General features: G+C 47.3%; 1 protein-coding gene across 1 annotated transcript in view; it reads right to left on the bottom strand.

Moving 5' to 3' along the window:
• Window positions 1-18,884, bottom strand: part of LOC146788631 (putative cation-transporting ATPase 13A4) — a 404,095-nt gene that overhangs the window by 59,548 nt on the left and 325,663 nt on the right. The window contains exons 21-22 of the mRNA XM_085635803.1: window positions 4,095-4,174; window positions 2,006-2,048 (exon numbers count right to left, since the gene is read on the bottom strand). Of these exons, the coding sequence (XP_085491929.1) occupies window positions 2,006-2,048; window positions 4,095-4,174 (123 nt within the window). The remainder of the gene's footprint in view (window positions 1-2,005; window positions 2,049-4,094; window positions 4,175-18,884) is intronic.

The following is an 18,884-nucleotide window of genomic DNA, read 5'->3' on the forward strand; positions in this document are numbered from 1 at the left end:
GCACCTTTACCGGCTTAGCCCGTCTGCTTCTATGTTCAGCACTCGGATACCCTGATGGGTCATGTTTGCACTACATACAACTTTTCAAATAAATACATTTGCTTGCTTTGACTTGCAAGAAGCACTCAGATGAAACAAATCTTGGCTGCGTGAGGAGATGGAGGGGGGAAAGTGTTTGCAACCACATTAATCAGAGAATGGTCATTTTGTGTTGAGTTAGTAGGGATTATGGGGAAGTGAGAAATCACATCAAAGATCAAAATGATGTTAAGGGGGTTTCTCTTTACTTGAGCAGGAAAAGGGAGGCTATTTGCAAGTGGGCAGAAGAGTGAGTGGTGTCTGTGGTTTTTCAGGTTGCAAATGATGTTGCCAAGTATTAAGTCGGGTGTAAGGTGCAAGGACACCCAAAGTGGTGTTAAGTTGGTAAAAAAAAATGAGTCTTTGTTAGCAGTGACACATCACATGGGTTGAAGCTAGCAGTAATACATACAAGCATTAATTTGAAGGGGGGGGGAAACAACTGTAGGGCATGGAGTGGGAGTGAGAAATATTATTAGGATAAGCCTAAATCCATCATCCTTGTGGGAAGAGTGAGGTGACAGGAAACATATTACAAGGCGCATGTGGAGAGCGGCAGGTGGAGCAATGCGGTGAGCTGAACTCATGCGTCTGTTGATGGTCAGATGAGGTGAACTCATGCGGCTGTTGATGGTCAGATGAGCTGAACTCATGCGTCTGTTGATGGTCAGATGAGCTGAACTCATGCGTCTGTTGATGGCCAGATGAGCTGAACTCGTTTTTTCTGTTGATGGTCAGATGAGCTGAACTCATGCGTCTGTTGATGGTCAGATGAGCTGAACTCATGCGTCTGTTGATGGTCAGATGAGCTGAACTCATGCGGCTGTTGATGGTCAGATGAGCTGAACTCATGCGGCTGTTGATGGTCAGATGAGCTGAACTCGTTTTTTCTGTTGATGGTCAGACACGTACACATTATGTGACACAGACAGGAAGTAAGCAGGAAACAAAATGGACGTTGAACAAATGAAAGGTGTAGGGCAGCAAGAACCTTTATGCTGGTGTCAGTTTCTTTAATACATTTAGTTTTCTTTTCTTGTATTTATAGACTTGCTTTCATTTCTGTTTATTTCTTCGTCGTGGCCCTGCCACCAGAAATGCTGAAGAAGAGTTGGAGAACAGAACATAAGTTGGGACGTCAGACAAGACAAATAACTCATTTCTACAAGCACAACTGCATTTCCTAAATGAATATCTTTCTTTGGAATAATGCAATTGAACCTTCTTGCCAACATTCAGATGTATTGAAAAATAAAACCTTTCCAGGGGCGTAGATAGAGATCCTTTTAGTTAACACCTCTATGCCACTACTAGTGCCTAAATGGAATTTCCACTCACCGGCCCAGGTGTTAAACAACATGCCGTGGATGATATATGAACTGTAAAAATATTGCATACTAAACATAATTGATAACAGTATCACCCCATTGAGTTAATAATTGGAAATTTATACTGAAGGGAATGATACGTTTGTAAAGGATATTTGCGATGCAGTATTTATGTCTCACAAGTTTTCTGTCAATGATATTGCGACAGATTCTCTCCACTTGCGGCACAAATGGTGGCGAGCCCTTGAGTCCATCAGTTAGAAATATTCCCCCGACAGGGCAAGTCCCAGGCATTAGCGATGCTTTTACCCACTGGAATCCTTGACGCGCAGGTGAAGGCTGGACTCCAGGTGGAGAGAGGCTGGACCCAATGTGGGATACAGGTGAGTAAAACCAAAGCTAACTTAACTGAGAAGAAGTAGGGAAGTGTAAAGATTTATCTCTCCTGGGAAATGGAATAGGGTAGTCAGAACCCTAATTTCACTTTTTTACTGATAATTATTATGTTTTCCATAATAAGTTGGCCCACCCTCTGCTTTTAGAAAAGTGCAATGACATTTTAAGAACTAAAATGTTAAATCTTTCTTCCCACCACTTACCGCACAGTCATTCGCTCCATCTCCGCACATGCCTACGTAGTAACTACAGTAAATAGAAAAAAATACAATATAAGTCTAGGCGAGTATCTGAAAGACTTTTACACACTACAAACACAAAACACAGGCTCCAAGCTCTGTGCTGAACCAGCACACCTGTAAATGATTGTGCCATGGCAGCATTTCAGGATCGAGCCATGGCACCCGTTCATGATCGGGCCCTCGCACCCATTCATGATCGAGCCATCGCACCCATTCATGATCAGGCCATCGCACCCATAATCGGGCCATCGCACCCATTCATGATCGAGCCATAGCACCCATTCATGATCGGGCCATCGCACCCATTCATGATCGGGCCATCACACCCATTCATGATCGGGCCATCGCACCCATTCATGATCGGGCCATCGCAGCCATAATCGGGTCATCGCACCCATTCATGATCGAGCCATAGCACCCGGTCATGATCGGGCCATCGCACCGATTCATGATCGAGCCATCGCACCTATAATCGGGCCATCGCACCCGGTTATGATCGGGCCATCACACCCGGTCATGATCGAGCCATCGCACCCGTTTATGATCGAGCCATCGCACCTGTTCATGATCGGGCCATCGCAACCGTTCATGATCGGGCCATCGCACCCGTTCCTGATTGGGCCATCGCACCTGTTCATGATTTGGCCCTCATACGGCGAGGTCTTGGCTAAAATCACCCAATCCAAGCTCAGTGGAACTGAGGTGCCTAGTCCTGCTGCTCAGAGAGCTGGAAACCTGGTTTTCAGTTTATTCAACATAAATAAGCAGACTATGGATCAGTGGTCTCCTATCTTTTCTGTAATAAGAGCTAATTATGCTCACTGAAAATCATCCAGACCTACTGATACTATTAAAGTTGTAATAGAGACCACATCAGACAAGATTACATTATTGGCCACAATACGCAAGATTACCAGCAGCAATCACCTCAGTACATGTCGAGGATTGCCAGCATGAGCGTAAAAGGTATTTATCAACTTGGAGTGCCTCTACATTGGTAGTACAGAAGGCACAGCTGCAGTGCCCCTGGCACCAAGGTAATACCATGATTAACACGGACCACCACCGCCGCATGATTTATCACTCAAATACAAGCTTTTGATACATTCTGAAAATTAAATACTTTTTTACCAACCATTACTCATGAGTTCTGAAAATACACACATTTTGGTCTCGTATACATATTTTTTGAATTTGGTATAAATGTATTAATTCAACCAAGTATGAACTTCCACTTTAGCGGGCTGGGGTGCACTCCGGAGAGCTAGTGAAAGGTTGCAAGATAAGTACCGGTAGATCATGAGCTTCTCGTTGGAGACGCGTGCTAGAGATCAGTCGACGCTTGGGGGCAGATTTATCAAAATATCATGCAGCGCCGTAAGACACCCAAGCTGCAGCGCCATAAGACACCCAAGCTGCAGCGCCATAAGACACCCAGGCTGCAGCACCGTAAGACACCTCAGCTAGGCTGCATTGCATGAGAGATGAAGGGCAGGAATGCGCCAAATCTAACAATATATGGCACATTCCTGTCTTCTCCTAACGATGGCCACGACGTGCTGCCTAGCGCCAATGCAGGCAGGATCGTTTTTGTGCAAGAAGGGGCACCTTCCGGCACAAAAACCATCCTTTGAGGCTTTTTTCCCCTCTCTGTGTGATCTGCAGAATGCAGCACATGACACATTCCCAAGTCTACTGCTCATGGTAAATCTGTGGATGCGGCAAACTCCATGCGTGGATGCGTTGGAACACCCTCGCACTCCTATGGACACCTCTGTGGGGCAGAGAAACGGAAGGCAGCCACTTTCTCTGCCTTGCGTTACTTCAGATGTCTCAAGCCATGCAAGGGACTTGTATGGCTTGGTAAATCTCAGTCTAGGGCTCGCGTCACCCTTGCACCCTGTTGCACGGTGCAAGGGTGATGCAAAACCTTTGATGAATATGCCCCTTGATTTGCATTTTGATTGGCTAAGCGGGAAAACGCAGGAAAGAGAAGACATAAAACCTCAAACACATACATCGGAAAGTCGCACTTAAAATATTCACCTACTCTAGTTTTCGAAACTCTTCAATCAAAGATGACTTTTGACCAGGAGACATTCTGGCGAAAACGGTTCCATTCATCAGTAACTGAAAAACAGATAGAAAGACCATAACCAACATATAGAACTGAAAACACCTCTGCATAGGGAAGGATAGCTGTAGACTGCTCATGGGGGAAGGACCCAGGTACATTTCTGTACCTTTACCTCACATGCCTGTATATTTATTTTTCACTGAAAAAATCAAAGGTTACAGGGAAATTATAGTTAGAAAATAAAATTTCAAAAAAACTAAAAAATTCATGAAAAAACCCAAACTTTACAGGGACGTTATAGTTATGTTCATATTGTTATACTCACAAAGCCATAGACATTCAGAGGTTCTAGTTATACTTATCTCAAGAAACTAACTCATGTCCTAAAGTAAATATAACTCCCCCTGCCATGCACAGTTTTCCCATCAACACCTTCACGGCAAATGTTGCAGTGATATTACCAATCATGTCATAGAAGATGTTTTGAGTGCTGAAATATGTGGGGTAATTAGCAGTGCATGGCGAGGGCACAAGTTATATTTCCCTTAGGGCATGAGTAGTTGTAGTTATGGTTAGGATCATGTTTCCATAGGAAAGGCATTTTTTTGTGTTACTGATAAGTGAACAGTTCTTAGGAAAAAACTAAGGGTGGGCGTAGTTCGCGAAGTAGCACTTCGCGAAGCTACGCAAAGTGAAGTTCGCACTACGCGAGCTACGCGTAGCACTTTGCGAACTGCGTAGTAACATGTTCGCACTGTGCAAGATGTTGTTTTCAATGATTGCACAGTGCAGACAAGCAACCGTCACTGTGCAATCATTGAAAATGACATCTTGCACAGTGCGAGCTGTAGTTTTCTGCTGCTCGAGTAGATTTTTACTCGAGCGGCAGCTTTCTCAACGCGAACTGGTAGTTTCTCATCGCGAGCGGTCGCGAGCATACGCGACCCCTCGCAATGAGAAACCTGACCTCCTCGCGTTGGGAATCTCGCCGGGAGGTTTATTTTCCATGCTTGCGACGCCAACTTGATGTTGCTGATCGCGAACAAGGAAAAAGTCTCGCCGGGATGTCATTTTGCTTGCTCGCGGTCGCCAACTTGACGTTGAGGACCGCGAGCAAGCAAAAAATGACCGCAGCACTACGCAACACTACGCTACGCGTGTTCGCACTGTGCTACGTGCAGTTCGCGTAGTGCATACGCGACCCCTCGCAATGAGAAACCTGACCTCCTCGCGTTGGGAATCTCGCCGGGAGGTTTATTTTCCATGCTTGCGACGCCAACTTGATGTTGCTGATCGCGAACAAGGAAAAAGTCTCGCCGGGATGTCATTTTGCTTGCTCGCGGTCGCCAACTTGACGTTGAGGACCGCGAGCAAGCAAAAAATGACCGCAGCACTACGCAACACTACGCTACGCGTGTTCGCACTGTGCTACGTGCAGTTCGCGTAGTGCGAAGTAGCGCGAACTTCGCAAACTACGCGAGCGTAGCGTAGTGCTTCGCCCAGGCTTAGAAAAAACACCAGTTTTCCCAAAGCTTCCCCTCTAAAAAGGTTGCACCTGAAAACTACACTTGCTCACCTGGTACAATAAGTGGCTGGTATTTCCTAATTGCTTAATACGGCTTTGGTTTTTACAGTCCACCTACCCCTTTCACTTTATACATCTCATCAAGGTACCATCTGGCTTAATTTCTTAAAAACACCATTTGGATTCTTTAAAAGTTTCTTGTATTTAGGTGAACAGGAGACACTTGTTAGTTCCTCCATAATATTGGAGTAGTACGGGTTTAAGAAGTTTTGGATTGGAGATGTCATGATCTATACACAAGTAAGGCTGGTGCTGGAAAGTTTTAAAGATTCTAATGGGTAGACTTGAGTATAAATAAAGTGAGTCCAGTAGACGGAATGGTCCACAAGGGTCCCTCAGGACATTATTCAATATCTCCTTTCCGTAGGATTTTAGGAGAGAATACAAAGGAGATGTAGAGTTGCTGAATAATTTAGAAGCAGAGTTGTGTCAAGGTATATGTGAACAGGATATTTATGAAGAAATCAAAATACTGGGAGCAGGTCCACTGTTGGAAATGTCAAAATAAAGCAGGTAGACAAAGATCTGCTGTTGTATTTGTGTATTGTATAGTGTCAGGGTCAAGGTGACGTTCTCCTGAAGTGCTTGCACAGGAACAGAGATGCTAGTTCCCAACTCCCTCTACAAGGCAGCCAGAGTTCCAGTAATATTCACCTGGACTCTGCAACTACCCTACAGGGGGAAGGGGGAGTGGATAAAATAATAAACCAAGAAGAGACTGGTCCTGAAACACCGGTTCTCTACTTTTCTCCTCAGCTTCTTCTTAGCGCTGCTGGCTGCTCTTGTAATGAGAACCTTAAAGCAAGAACACAACACGATAACTATCAAATTCCCTTCTACTCCTAACCTCCCTCTATGTGTTAACACCTACCCTGGGTTTCAGGCACCGTGCCCCTCTTCTGTATGTCTGTCTTCTTGTGTAGTGCTTTTATATTTCTTTCTGTAGGTCTGGATTCTCTTCAAACTCCTTTCTCTACAAAACATCTTTCTATTAGTTTATTCTCATAACCTCTTTTCCTTTTAAATTTGTTTACCTTGAAATTTACTATTGGTTGACTTACTTCTAGAGTGGAGTATTCTAGCTAGTCTTCTTCTTCTGTGAATTCTTCTTGTAGTGTGTTTCACAAACGCTAATACTACTCTAAGCTCGAGTTTGTGTATTCCTTGCTTTTCTCATTTTTTTCTAGTTATCTACTACTTGGAACTGTGGTGAGTAAATTTATTCACATTGTCTTTTTCAACACTATTGCATAACACGCCCCTCTATTTTTCCTCAGGTTGAATTACGGATTTCTATGTCTATTCAGGTAAGTCTTCTATGCGATCTCTTACAATCATATTCTTTTTTCATTCAATCTCTCATGCCTCCCAATTGTACTTAGCTTCGGTCTTCTTTCTTCTGTCACAGGATGGCGCCAAAAGACCTCCGAAGTTCTGCTCGGGGAAACGGAGAAGTATTGGAAGTCTTCTCGAAGGTAGGAGTGAATTCGTCGTCTTTTCCGTCTCTGTGGAATTTTCTGAATTCACTTCTATTATTTCTCACTGAATTATGTATCGTTCCTGACTAGGAAAACTATTCTGTTAACACTAATGCTGACTAACCAACTCTAATTCTGCTCTAAACTCTTTTACTCGGGAGCTCTAGTTTCTAGCTGCGATTCTCTGAATTACCTCAGTGAAGTGCGCATTCCTCTTGGAGCGCGCGCCTCACCTAACCTCTGGACACCTGTGGGAGAAAGACTAGACTGCCGCTATGCTTCCAGCGCGGCCGCCATCTTGGAATTCCTTTTTCTGTTTAATTCAGTCCATAGATTGTTCTTTGCCCGTCTGTTCAGTCTTAGGCGGCAGAAAGACCCCAGCGTTGCCCCCATTACCACCTCTTCGTCCTCTGGAGGCCTGACAGTACCCCCCAACAAAGGAGGTCCTCTCATTCCTGGTTTGGTAGGGAATCTTTGATGAAACGATGTCACCAATCTAGGAGCATGAACATCTGATTCTAATTCCCAAGACCGCTCCTCAGGCCCATAGCCTTTCCAGTCTACCAATTTGTAACGCCCTGAACGTCTCAGGATCGTTTAACAGACACGACAATGAGGACGCAACCACTTGTGAAGGGTTAGTTCTTTTAATGAAGGCAAATAAAATACAAAGAACAAACAAAAGTTATAGTCACTGGAATCCTCCAGGCTAAGTACGTTACCAGCCCACAGCACGGATGGTCCTAACCGTCCTCTGCATATACGCCGATCCCGGCGTATGCCAACAGAGGGCAGAAATGAAATGGCCGACAATGCCAATCGGTAGGCTGTGAGGGGCACGAAGAGTGTTGGGGAGAATCGAGGAGTCAGGGAAACACCCAGCCGGGGTCTCTACCTGAAGGGAGCAGCCGCTCAACCTCTTCCTCAGACTGCACCGGGACGCGGAGTCACCTCCTGGTGATGCGTCACCGATACCCCAATCACAAGCAAGAAGACTGAACCGAGAGCAGCCGCTCGATCGATCCTGTGGACTTCCGAGTCTGTAACGCGGCAAACACCTCCTGGTGTGCGTTACAGCTGGCAGTCCCTGTGTCTCTGGTCGGGCTGGGAGTTACGACTCCAACCAGCAAAAGCGCCACTGCGCTTGGACTCAGCCGAGTCAAAAAGCGAAGCTCAATGGTTGACCGGTAGAGCTTCCGGGTCCTTCACAGGTGACGATGGGGCAAGACACGGCCCAGGGAGTAACGACTCGACCTACCTCCGTTCTTGCCTTACTGGAGCACCACTCCGGAACACTGCTCTTCACGAAGCAGGTACGTCGGTGTAAACACAATATCCGACAGCCTTGTACCTCCCGGTTCCTCCCTTTATAGGGCGTGTTTTCCTTGAGTTATGTAACAGCTCTCCTGTTTACATAAGGGCGTGTTTCCCTTGAGTTATGTAACAGCTCTCCTGTTTACATAAGGGCGTGTTTCCCTTGAGTTATGTAACAGCTCTCCTGTTTACATAAGGGCGTGTTTCCCTTGAGTTATGTAACAGCTCTCCTGTTTACATAAGGGCGTGTTTCCCTTGTATGACAGGAATTCTTGACAGTACATCCTCCCTCTCAGCGGCTCCCCACGGGTCCAGCGCTGGCAGGAAAACGCCGATGGAACAAGGAGACCAAGCGCGGAGCATGAACCCCTTCAGCCGGTTCCCATGAATGCTCCTCCGGGCCATAGCCTTTCCACGCAACCAGGTACCACAGCTTCCCCCTGCGCCATTTGGACGCCCGTATGCCCGACACTTCATACTCCACCTCCGACTCCACGCATACCGGCCTAGGTGTCCCAGACGGCTTGGAGGGTGCTGGTTTGAGCAATGATACATGAAAGACAGGGTGTATCCGCAATGACTGGGGCAAGCACACCTTCACGTTCACGGGACCCATACACTTGGTAATTCGATAGGGGCCCATGTACTTGGGATGGAACACACTGTTCTTTCGAAACCTCATGTTTCTTGTGGATATCCAGACGTAGTCTCCAGTGCGGTACAGTGGCCCGGGCCTTCTCTTCCTATCTGCCGCAGCCTTGTATCTTCTCTTGGCCTCTATTAGGACAGCCCTTGAGCGCATCAACGTGTCTTTTATGTGTGCCACCCTGTCCGCTGTGGCGGGAATCCTGTCCTCTCTGAACGGATGTAGAAATGGCAAGAACCTGGGATGTTGGCCATAGTTGCTATAGAACGGAGATGACTGTGTGGAGCTGTGAGTGGCGTTGTTATAGGCTATCTCTGCAACCCATAGCAAGTCGACCCATTCTTCCCTGCCCTGGTCCACAAAACATCGCAGATACTGTTTGAGCGTTTGGTTCAGGCGCTCGGTTTGGCCGTCCGTTTGAGGGTGGTAGCTGGTGGACAGGGCGGTCTTAACATGCAGCGCAGTGCACCAAGTCTTCCAGAATTGCGCAGTAAACTGCGACCCCCGGTCCGACACGATCACCCCAGGTAATCCATGCAGTCGTACCACATTCTTTAGGAGTAGTGACGCCAATTCCCCGGCCGTAGGGACTCTCTTGCAGGGGATGAAGTGCCCCATTTTCGTCAAGTAATCCACCACCACCAGTATTGCCGTCATCCCCTGGTCTACCGGTAGGCCCACCACGAAGTCCAGTGATATGCTATCCCATGGTCTATCCGGGGTCGGAAGTGGATGTAAGAGCCCTTGGGTTCGGCCATGGTCGGCATTCATGGTAGCACACGTAGGACACTCCTGTCCCCACCTCCTGACATCCACTCTCATGGTTGGCCACCAGAAATGCCGTCCCATGCTAGCCACCGTTTTTTCAAAGCCCAAATGACCTGCGCATGGAGAGTCATGGCACCAGATGAATGCTTGTTTCCTTAGCCTAGGCGTGGGTATCAATAGGCACCTGCCCTTCAGGGGTATCCCGTCCTTCAGCTGCCATTCTCTGTGACTGAGGAGCCACCTCCGCCATGCGAATGACCTGATCCCTCTCTTTATTCCCCTCAGGAAAGTATCCGGTTGGATAACCCCCAATACCATCCTCGGGGAAATGATGGAACGCTCGGTTGCAGGCAATGGTTCCTTAACTGCAGATTGACGGGACAGGGCGTCCGCCTTCCGGTTTTCCGTCCCCGGCCGATATGTGATGCGGAAGTTGAACCCCGCAAAGAAGATCATCCACCGCAGCTGCCTGGGAGAAAGGTGTCTAGTGGCCGTCATGAACTGTAGGTTCCGATGGTCCGTGTACACCGATACCACATGTCTTGCCCCCATCAACCAATGCCTCCATTCGGTGAAGGCGTCCTTGATTGCGAGAAGCTCCTTCTCCGCAATATGGTAGTTGCGTTCGGCGTCGTTGAGTTTGCGGGACATGTACGCAACGGGATGAAGCACCCCTGTGTCGTGGTCGCCTTGGGACAAGATAGCCCCCAGCGCCACATCCGACGCGTCCGCTTCCACCACGTAGGGGAGATCCGGATCGGGGTGAGCCAACACCGGCGCCTTACCAAAGGCGCTTTTCAGGGCCTCAAAGGCTTTGTTCGCTTCAGGGGACCAGACAAACTCCTTGGACTTCCTCAGTAGCTGTGTGATTGGGGCCACCACTCCAGAAAATCCATCTATAAACCGCCTGTAAAAGTTGGCGAAGCCAATGAAACTTTGGACGTCCTTCACGCTTTGGGGCACCGGCCATTCTTTCACCGCCTTGATCTTTCGTTCTGCCATCTCCTGTCCCTCTGGACTCAGCATCACTCCGAGGAATTCCACGGATGTGACGTGGAAGTCACACTTGCTGAGTTTACAAAACAGCATGTTTTCCCTCAGCTTTTGGAGCACAGCTTTGACGTGGTGTACGTGCTCCTCCACACTTGACGAATAGATGAGGATGTCGTCGATATATACGACCACGTAGATATCCAACTCCTCTCTGAATACCTCATTCAAAAAGTACTGAAAGGCTGCCGGGGCGTTGCACAGACCGAACGGCATGACGAGGTACTCAAAAAGGCCGAACCTGGTCTTAAAGGCGGTCTTCCACTCGTCTCCGTCCCTCATGCGCACCAGATGGTATGCCCCTTTCAAATCCAACTTGGTGTAGATACGAGCTTTCTTGACCTGTTCCAGAAGTACACTGATGAGAGGCAAGGGGTACCGATTTTTTATGGTTATCGCATTCAATGCCCTAAAGTCCACACAGGCTCTCAGCTCCCCATTAGCCTTCGGGATGAAGAAGAGTGGCGAGGCGGCCGGAGACTTGGACGGGCGGATGAATCCTAGCTTGAGGAGTTTATCCAGGTACCCCCGGAGATGCACGTTTTCAGGCTCCGTCAGGGCATACAGCCTGCCGCTGGGAACGCTGGCCCCTGGCACCAGGTCGATCTGGCAGTCAAACTGTCTATGTGGTGGTAGCACTTCCGCCTTCACCTCATCAAATACATCCTCAAAACTGTGATAAGCCTGGGGGAGAGCCACATCTTTTTCTGGCGCTGTAGCCACCGTCTGACTCCCGCTCTCATCTGCGTCAAGGGATTCCGTTCTTATTCCACAATGCAGGATGCAATACGGTGACGTCATTTCGATGCGATGTGTTGGCCAATCCACAAAGGGGTTGTGTTTCTGTAGCCACGGCAATCCCAATATGACGCCATATTGGGGCGCTCGGATGATGTTAAAATCGATTTGTTCCAAATGGTTCCTCCCATATCTCATCGGAAGGACCCCCGTGTGCTGTCCGATGGGCCCCGTCACCAATCGCCTTCCGTCTACCGCATAGACGTCTTCGGGTACTGCTTTGGGAAGAAGCACTAGCCCTAGCCTGCATGCCTCGTTGTGGTCCATAAACATGCCAGTGGCCCCTGAATCCACCATGGCCACAACGGGTATCCACTGGTCATGCACTCCCACGTGCACCGTGATAAACAGGTGTCGTTGTCCCTTAGTGACCGAGTTGGAAAGTGAAGGGATGGATGAGTGACTCCGAGATGCCCCTTCTCTGGTCTTGGAGTCCTCTAGTTTTCCGCCGGTATGTCCACCACGGCTGTTACCGACCGGTTGGCCCGATAACGTGACGTCTTCGGTTTGGCAGGGCATTCACGTACGTAGTGGCCTTTTTTGCCACAATATAGGCACAATCCTTGTTTACGGCGTGACTCTTTCTCCGTGGCTGTGAGGCTCGCTCGTATTGCGCTGATGTCCATGGGTTCTCCCTTGGATGCGGTGGAAGTTTCAGGACTTCCCACCGTCACATAGGATGGAAGGGATTTTCCTTTTCTCCCATGATCCCCCTTTCTTTCACTTAGCCTATGTTCCAGCCGTAATACCAGGTTGATAAGGCCCTCACATGTCTTGGGTTGAGGGTCAATATGAGCCACGGCGTCCTTGAGCTCATCGCACAGCCCTTGATGGAAGAGCGCCGTCTGTTTAGCAACAGGCCACTTGGTTTCCGCAACCAGCCTTCGGAACGCGTTGAGATACTGCACCAGGTCGTTGGATCCCTGTCTCAACTCAAGCATTTCACGGTCCGCCGTGTACGAGTCAGCCCTTCTGTCGAATACCTTCAGGAATTCCTCGCGAAAAGCACCCCAATCATATAAGAGGGGGTCGTCCCTGCTCACCAGAGGTACGGCCCATTGTGCCGCGTTTCCAGCCAAATAGGATATAAGGAAAGCCACACGAGCCTGACTCGTGGGGAACGCCTTTGGTTTGCACGATAAATGTAGCGCCACTTGTGTGAGGAATACCTGCACTGTGTTAGGATCCCCACTGTACCTCTCTGGTGTTGCCAAGGGGATGGCTACCGGCATTTCCACTACTACCGCAGGGGTCTGGTTCGTGAGGGAGGTGCTGGGCGTGAGCGGGTCCAAGTGGATAGCATCCAGTCTGGCTTTTACATCGGCTGTTTCTTGCCTAGAGGCAGCCACTTCAACTTGCATGGCCGCTAAAGCAGCCAGCACATCATCAAGTGTTGCCATGTCTGTTATCGACCGGGAGACAGTTAGTGTTATTAAGGTCGGATATTTTGTAACGCCCTGAACGTCTCAGGATCGTTTAACAGACACGACAATGAGGACGCAACCACTTGTGAAGGGTTAGTTCTTTTAATGAAGGCAAATAAAATACAAAGAACAAACAAAAGTTATAGTCACTGGAATCCTCCAGGCTAAGTACGTTACCAGCCCACAGCACGGATGGTCCTAACCGTCCTCTGCATATACGCCGATCCCGGCGTATGCCAACAGAGGGCAGAAATGAAATGGCCGACAATGCCAATCGGTAGGCTGTGAGGGGCACGAAGAGTGTTGGGGAGAATCGAGGAGTCAGGGAAACACCCAGCCGGGGTCTCTACCTGAAGGGAGCAGCCGCTCAACCTCTTCCTCAGACTGCACCGGGACGCGGAGTCACCTCCTGGTGATGCGTCACCGATACCCCAATCACAAGCAAGAAGACTGAACCGAGAGCAGCCGCTCGATCGATCCTGTGGACTTCCGAGTCTGTAACGCGGCAAACACCTCCTGGTGTGCGTTACAGCTGGCAGTCCCTGTGTCTCTGGTCGGGCTGGGAGTTACGACTCCAACCAGCAAAAGCGCCACTGCGCTTGGACTCAGCCGAGTCAAAAAGCGAAGCTCAATGGTTGACCGGTAGAGCTTCCGGGTCCTTCACAGGTGACGATGGGGCAAGACACGGCCCAAGGAGTAACGACTCGACCTACCTCCGTTCTTGCCTTACTGGAGCACCACTCCGGAACACTGCTCTTCACGAAGCAGGTACGTCGGTGTAAACACAATATCCGACAGCCTTGTACCTCCCGGTTCCTCCCTTTATAGGGCGTGTTTTCCTTGAGTTATGTAACAGCTCTCCTGTTTACATAAGGGCGTGTTTCCCTTGAGTTATGTAACAGCTCTCCTGTTTACATAAGGGCGTGTTTCCCTTGAGTTATGTAACAGCTCTCCTGTTTACATAAGGGCGTGTTTCCCTTGAGTTATGTAACAGCTCTCCTGTTTACATAAGGGCGTGTTTCCCTTGTATGACAGGAATTCTTGACACAATTAATATAGTTTTCCTTTTATTACCTTGGAATCCAGAATTTCTTTCACTTCGTACTCTACCCCTGATTCTAACTGAATAGGTTTTGGTGTCGATTCTCTGCGTAAGCCTGCTGGTGCCTTTTTTAACAAAGAAACGTGAAAAATGGGATGAATTTTCAACTTAGGAGGTCATTTTAACTGATAGTTAACTGGTGAGGTTTTCTCTTCTATCAGATATGGTCCTATGAATCTGGGCTGGAACTTCCTGTTACCTTTTAGCCTAAGGTTCTTTGTGCTTAACCAGACTATCTCCCTTTTCTAGGGAAGGACCCTCACGTTTCTTTTTATCTGCATATTGTTTGTATTTCTGTTTTGCTTGTTCTAAGTTTTGTTTGGCTGTGTGATGGACCTGTTCTAGATGGGACACCAAATCTTTTACTGCTGGAACAGAAATATCAGTTTGTCTAATAGTTGCATTTGGGTGTCTTCCATAATTTAAATAAAATGGGGAATATCCTGTCGAGACATTTTTGGCGTTATTATGTGCAAATTCTGCCGCCCATAATAACTCTGACCACTCTCCTTCTTGCTTCAGAAGGAACAACCTCAAATACTGCTCTAACTCCTGATTCGCTCTCTCAGTTTGCCTGTCTGTCTCTGGATGATAACTAGTCGAATACTTGGCTTCAATTCCCAATCCACCCACAAAAGCCTTCCAAAAATGAGATACAAATTGTGTTCCCCTGTCTGAAATAATGACCTTGGGGACCCCATGTATCTTTACAATTTGTGTACTAAGGTGGTGGGCTAACTGTTTGGCTGTAGGAATTCCCTTCAAGGCCATAAAGTGCGCCATCTTAGAAAATGCATCTACGAACACTAGAATAGTATTGTAACCTAAACTTGAAGGTAAATCCACTATTAAATCTAGTGTAACGGTATGCCATGGATATGGTGGAGTGGGTAGAGGTTGTAACAATCCCTTGGGGGCCTGCCGTTCCGATTTTCCCTGTGCGCAGATCTCACAAGTTCTAACGTACTCCTCAATGTCTCTGGTCATATGAGGCCACCAGTAATGTCTCTTGATTGACTCTTCTGTCTTTGTTTCTTCTTTGTGCCCTGCCAAAAGATTGTCGTGACATTCAGCCATCACCTGATTCCGTAACTCTGGGGTTGGCAAGTACAAGGCTTCCTTATAATAAGGTAACTGATGCTGAATTTTCCTGTCTTTATCTTTCGCAACCCAATCCTGTATTTCCTCTGGGTTCATTTGTTTGATGATCTGCTCCTTTAAATCAGAAGATATTGTAGCTCCAATAATCTTTTCACTCGGAATTATAGTTTGATCTTCGATTTGATTCTTCTGATCATTTGTCCCCAATCTGGATAAAGCGTCAGCCTTCCCATTCTGGGCTTCTGGCCTATAGGTAATCACAAAATCGTAGTCCGCGAAATACAATGACCAACGGAGTTGTCTTGGTGTTAGTGTCCGAGCAGACTTCAAAAATTTCAAATTCCTGTGGTCGGTGAAGACTGTCACTTGATGCTGAGCCCCCATGAGATAGTGTCGCCACTCTTTAAATGCATCCTTGATTGCCAGTAACTCCTTTTCAGTTATGGTGTAATTTACCTCTGCTGATGTTAGCTTTCGTGATCTGTAGGCGACTGGATGTAATTGACCTGTTACCTTATGCCGTTGGGATAATATCCCTCCAACTGCCAGATCAGAAGCGTCCGTTTCCACGTAGAAGGGTTCAGTAGGATCGGCGTGCAGGAGTATCGGTGCGGCAGTGAAGTCTTTTTTTTCGGAGTTGAAATGCCCTTTCTGATTCTTCCGTCCATTCAAAACACACTCCTTTTCTAAGTAGACGCGTCAGGGGTAATATCTTTCGTCAAAATTCGCTTATAAATCTTCGATAGAAGTTCGCGAACCCGATGAAACTCTGGACTTCCTTGACACACTCCGGGGATTTCCATTCAACCACTGCCTTCACCTTCTGCTCATCCATTTTCATTCCAGCCGGCGATAGAACAAAACCCAAAAATTCCACTTGGGAGACACCGAATGCACATTTCTCCAATTTAACAAATAGTTTGTTTTCTCTAAGCTTCTGAAGCACTCCTCTTACTTGTTCTTGGTGCTGGCTCGTGTTTGACGAATAGATTAAAATATCGTCAATGTACACTATTGCACATTGATCAATATACTCACTGAGAACATCATTAATGAAATGCTGGAAGGCAGCCGGGGCGTTGCACAAACCGTATGGCATAACTTGATATTCGAACAGCCCAAATCGAGTCCTGAAGGCTGTCTTCCATTCATCTCCCTCGCGTATTCTCACAAGATGGTAGGCTCCTCTGAGATCTAATTTTGTATAGATCTGCGCTCCTTTCAACTGATCCAATAAAACAGAAATAAGTGGCAGTGGGTATCGGTTATTTTTGGTGATCTTATGAATTGCCCGATAGTCAATACAGGTTCTGAGATCTCCCTCCTTCTTCTTTGGCACGAAGAAAAGAGGCGAAGATGCAGGTGACTGGGATGGATGAATGAATCCATTCGCCAGATATTTATCCAAGTATTCCTTCAAGTGGTGATGTTCTTTTTCTGTCACGGCGTATACCCGGCTGCAGGAGAGATTAGAACCTGGCTCCAAATCTATCTTACAATCGTAAACCCGGTGGGGTGGCAATTGTTCTGCTTCGGTTTCGTTAAAAACATCGGCAAAATCTTCATATTCCGACGGAATCTCCTGGTAATCTATCACACAGACAGACGTCTCTGCTGTGCACAAGGCCTGAGCTGGATTGCACTCTCTGGTTCCCTCTTTCGTTTCAAAACAATTTTTTCGACAATATTCTGAATCCATCACTATGGTTCTTGTGCTCCAATTTATCGTTGGATTATGTTCCGTGAGCCATGGAAGACCCAGGATGAGTTGGAACTGAGGTGCGTCAATTAGATTGAATTGAATGACTTCTTCATGACCATCACAGTAGATCAATTGTACCTGTTCAGTATGACTTACTATTGGTCCAGATGAGAGATTCGTTCCGTCTACTGCCCGGACCGGTTCACTTTTGGGTTTCAAGATAGCTCGTAACCCCACCTTAGCAGCAAATTTTAGATCACAAAAGTTTCCGGTGGCTCCGGAATCTATCATTACTGAAACTTCTGTCAACGTTTCTTGCCGGAACTTAAGTACCATGGATAAAATTAGATGTGGGGCAGGCGACTGTAGAGTGTTAGCCACTTGATGTTCTTTTGGAGTTGATTTCTGATTAGCATCCACCGGTCCAACTCCCGCTACAGGTGGTGCTGCGAGTTTTCCTTCGGCTTAAAGGGGGTCTTCGGTTTTCTTAGACAACCCCTAACAAAATGCCACAATACATACATAGATTTCCTGCCCTTCTTTTCTCTTTCTCTTCTTTGGTTAGGGGACCTCTTATCGTTCCAATTTGCATGGGTTCCGAACTCATTTGTCCTTCCACAGCCTTATTCCCTTCTGGCCGAACCCGATCAAATCTTGGAGCTATTGGCCTGAAGTCCTTCCTTTTTTTCTCCTCTTCTCTCTCCTTGACGAAAGTCTATTTCTAAGACCAGGTCCACTAATTCTGAGATTTCTGTGGGTCTATTTGGTATCTGTGCCAACATCTTTAAGTTCGTCTCTTAAACCTCTATAAAAAACTGCAGCTCTTTTGCTTTCTGACCAGTCCATTTCTACGACTAATTTATTGAATTGGGCCAGATATGCTACTAAATCTCGGTTTCCCTGTCTTAGGTCCAATAATTCATTATCTATTGCTTGAGAGATTCTCCGTCTGTCGAAAATTCGAAGAAATTCTCGCTTGAAGTTTTAATAGTTTTGTAACAGAGGATCATCCCGGGAAACCAGAGGCATTGACCAGGACGCCGCATCACCACTCAAGTACGATAAAACAAAGGCCACCCTAGACTGCGCATCTGGGAAAATGGAAGGGCGACACATGAAGTGCAAAGAGCACTGCGTGATGAATAGCTGTGCCTTTTGTGGGTCCCCACTAAATCGCTCTGGAGGGGCCAACGGAATAACTGGGGACAATGAATGGATTACTTGTGTAGTTATTCCATTTGGGTCTTCAGTAGATGGTCTAACGCGTCCCTCCCTGAGCCGAATGGTTGCTTTACTCGGTGCACTAACTCAGCTGTCTCTTTTCTTGAGTTCATCACCTCCTGCCTCAGGTTTTGGTTTTCCTCTCTTACTGCCACTAACTCCTTTTGAATGGTCTCTAACACTACTCCCAGAGTCTGTAAGTTTATTCCTTCTGCCATCTCTGTCCGGGTGCAAATATACCACTTGGGCACTTCACTCTGTCAGGGTCAAGGTGACGTTCTCCTGATGTGCTTGCACAGGAACAGAGATGCTAGTTCCCAACTCCCTCTACAAGGCAGCCAGAGTTCCAGTAATATTCACCTGGACTCTGCAACTACCCTACAGGGGGAAGGGGGGAGTGGATAAAATAATAAACCAAGAAGAGACTGGTCCTGAAACACCGGTTCTCTACTTTTCTCCTCAGCTTCTTCTTAGCGCTGCTGGCTGCTCTTGTAATGAGAACCTTAAAGCAAGAACACAACACGATAACTATCAAATTCCCTTCTACTCCTAACCTCCCTCTATGTGTTAACAC

The sequence above is a fragment of the Triturus cristatus genome, chromosome 11, assembly GCF_964204655.1.
Source record: "Triturus cristatus chromosome 11, aTriCri1.1, whole genome shotgun sequence".
Lineage (NCBI taxonomy): Eukaryota > Metazoa > Chordata > Amphibia > Caudata > Salamandridae > Triturus > Triturus cristatus.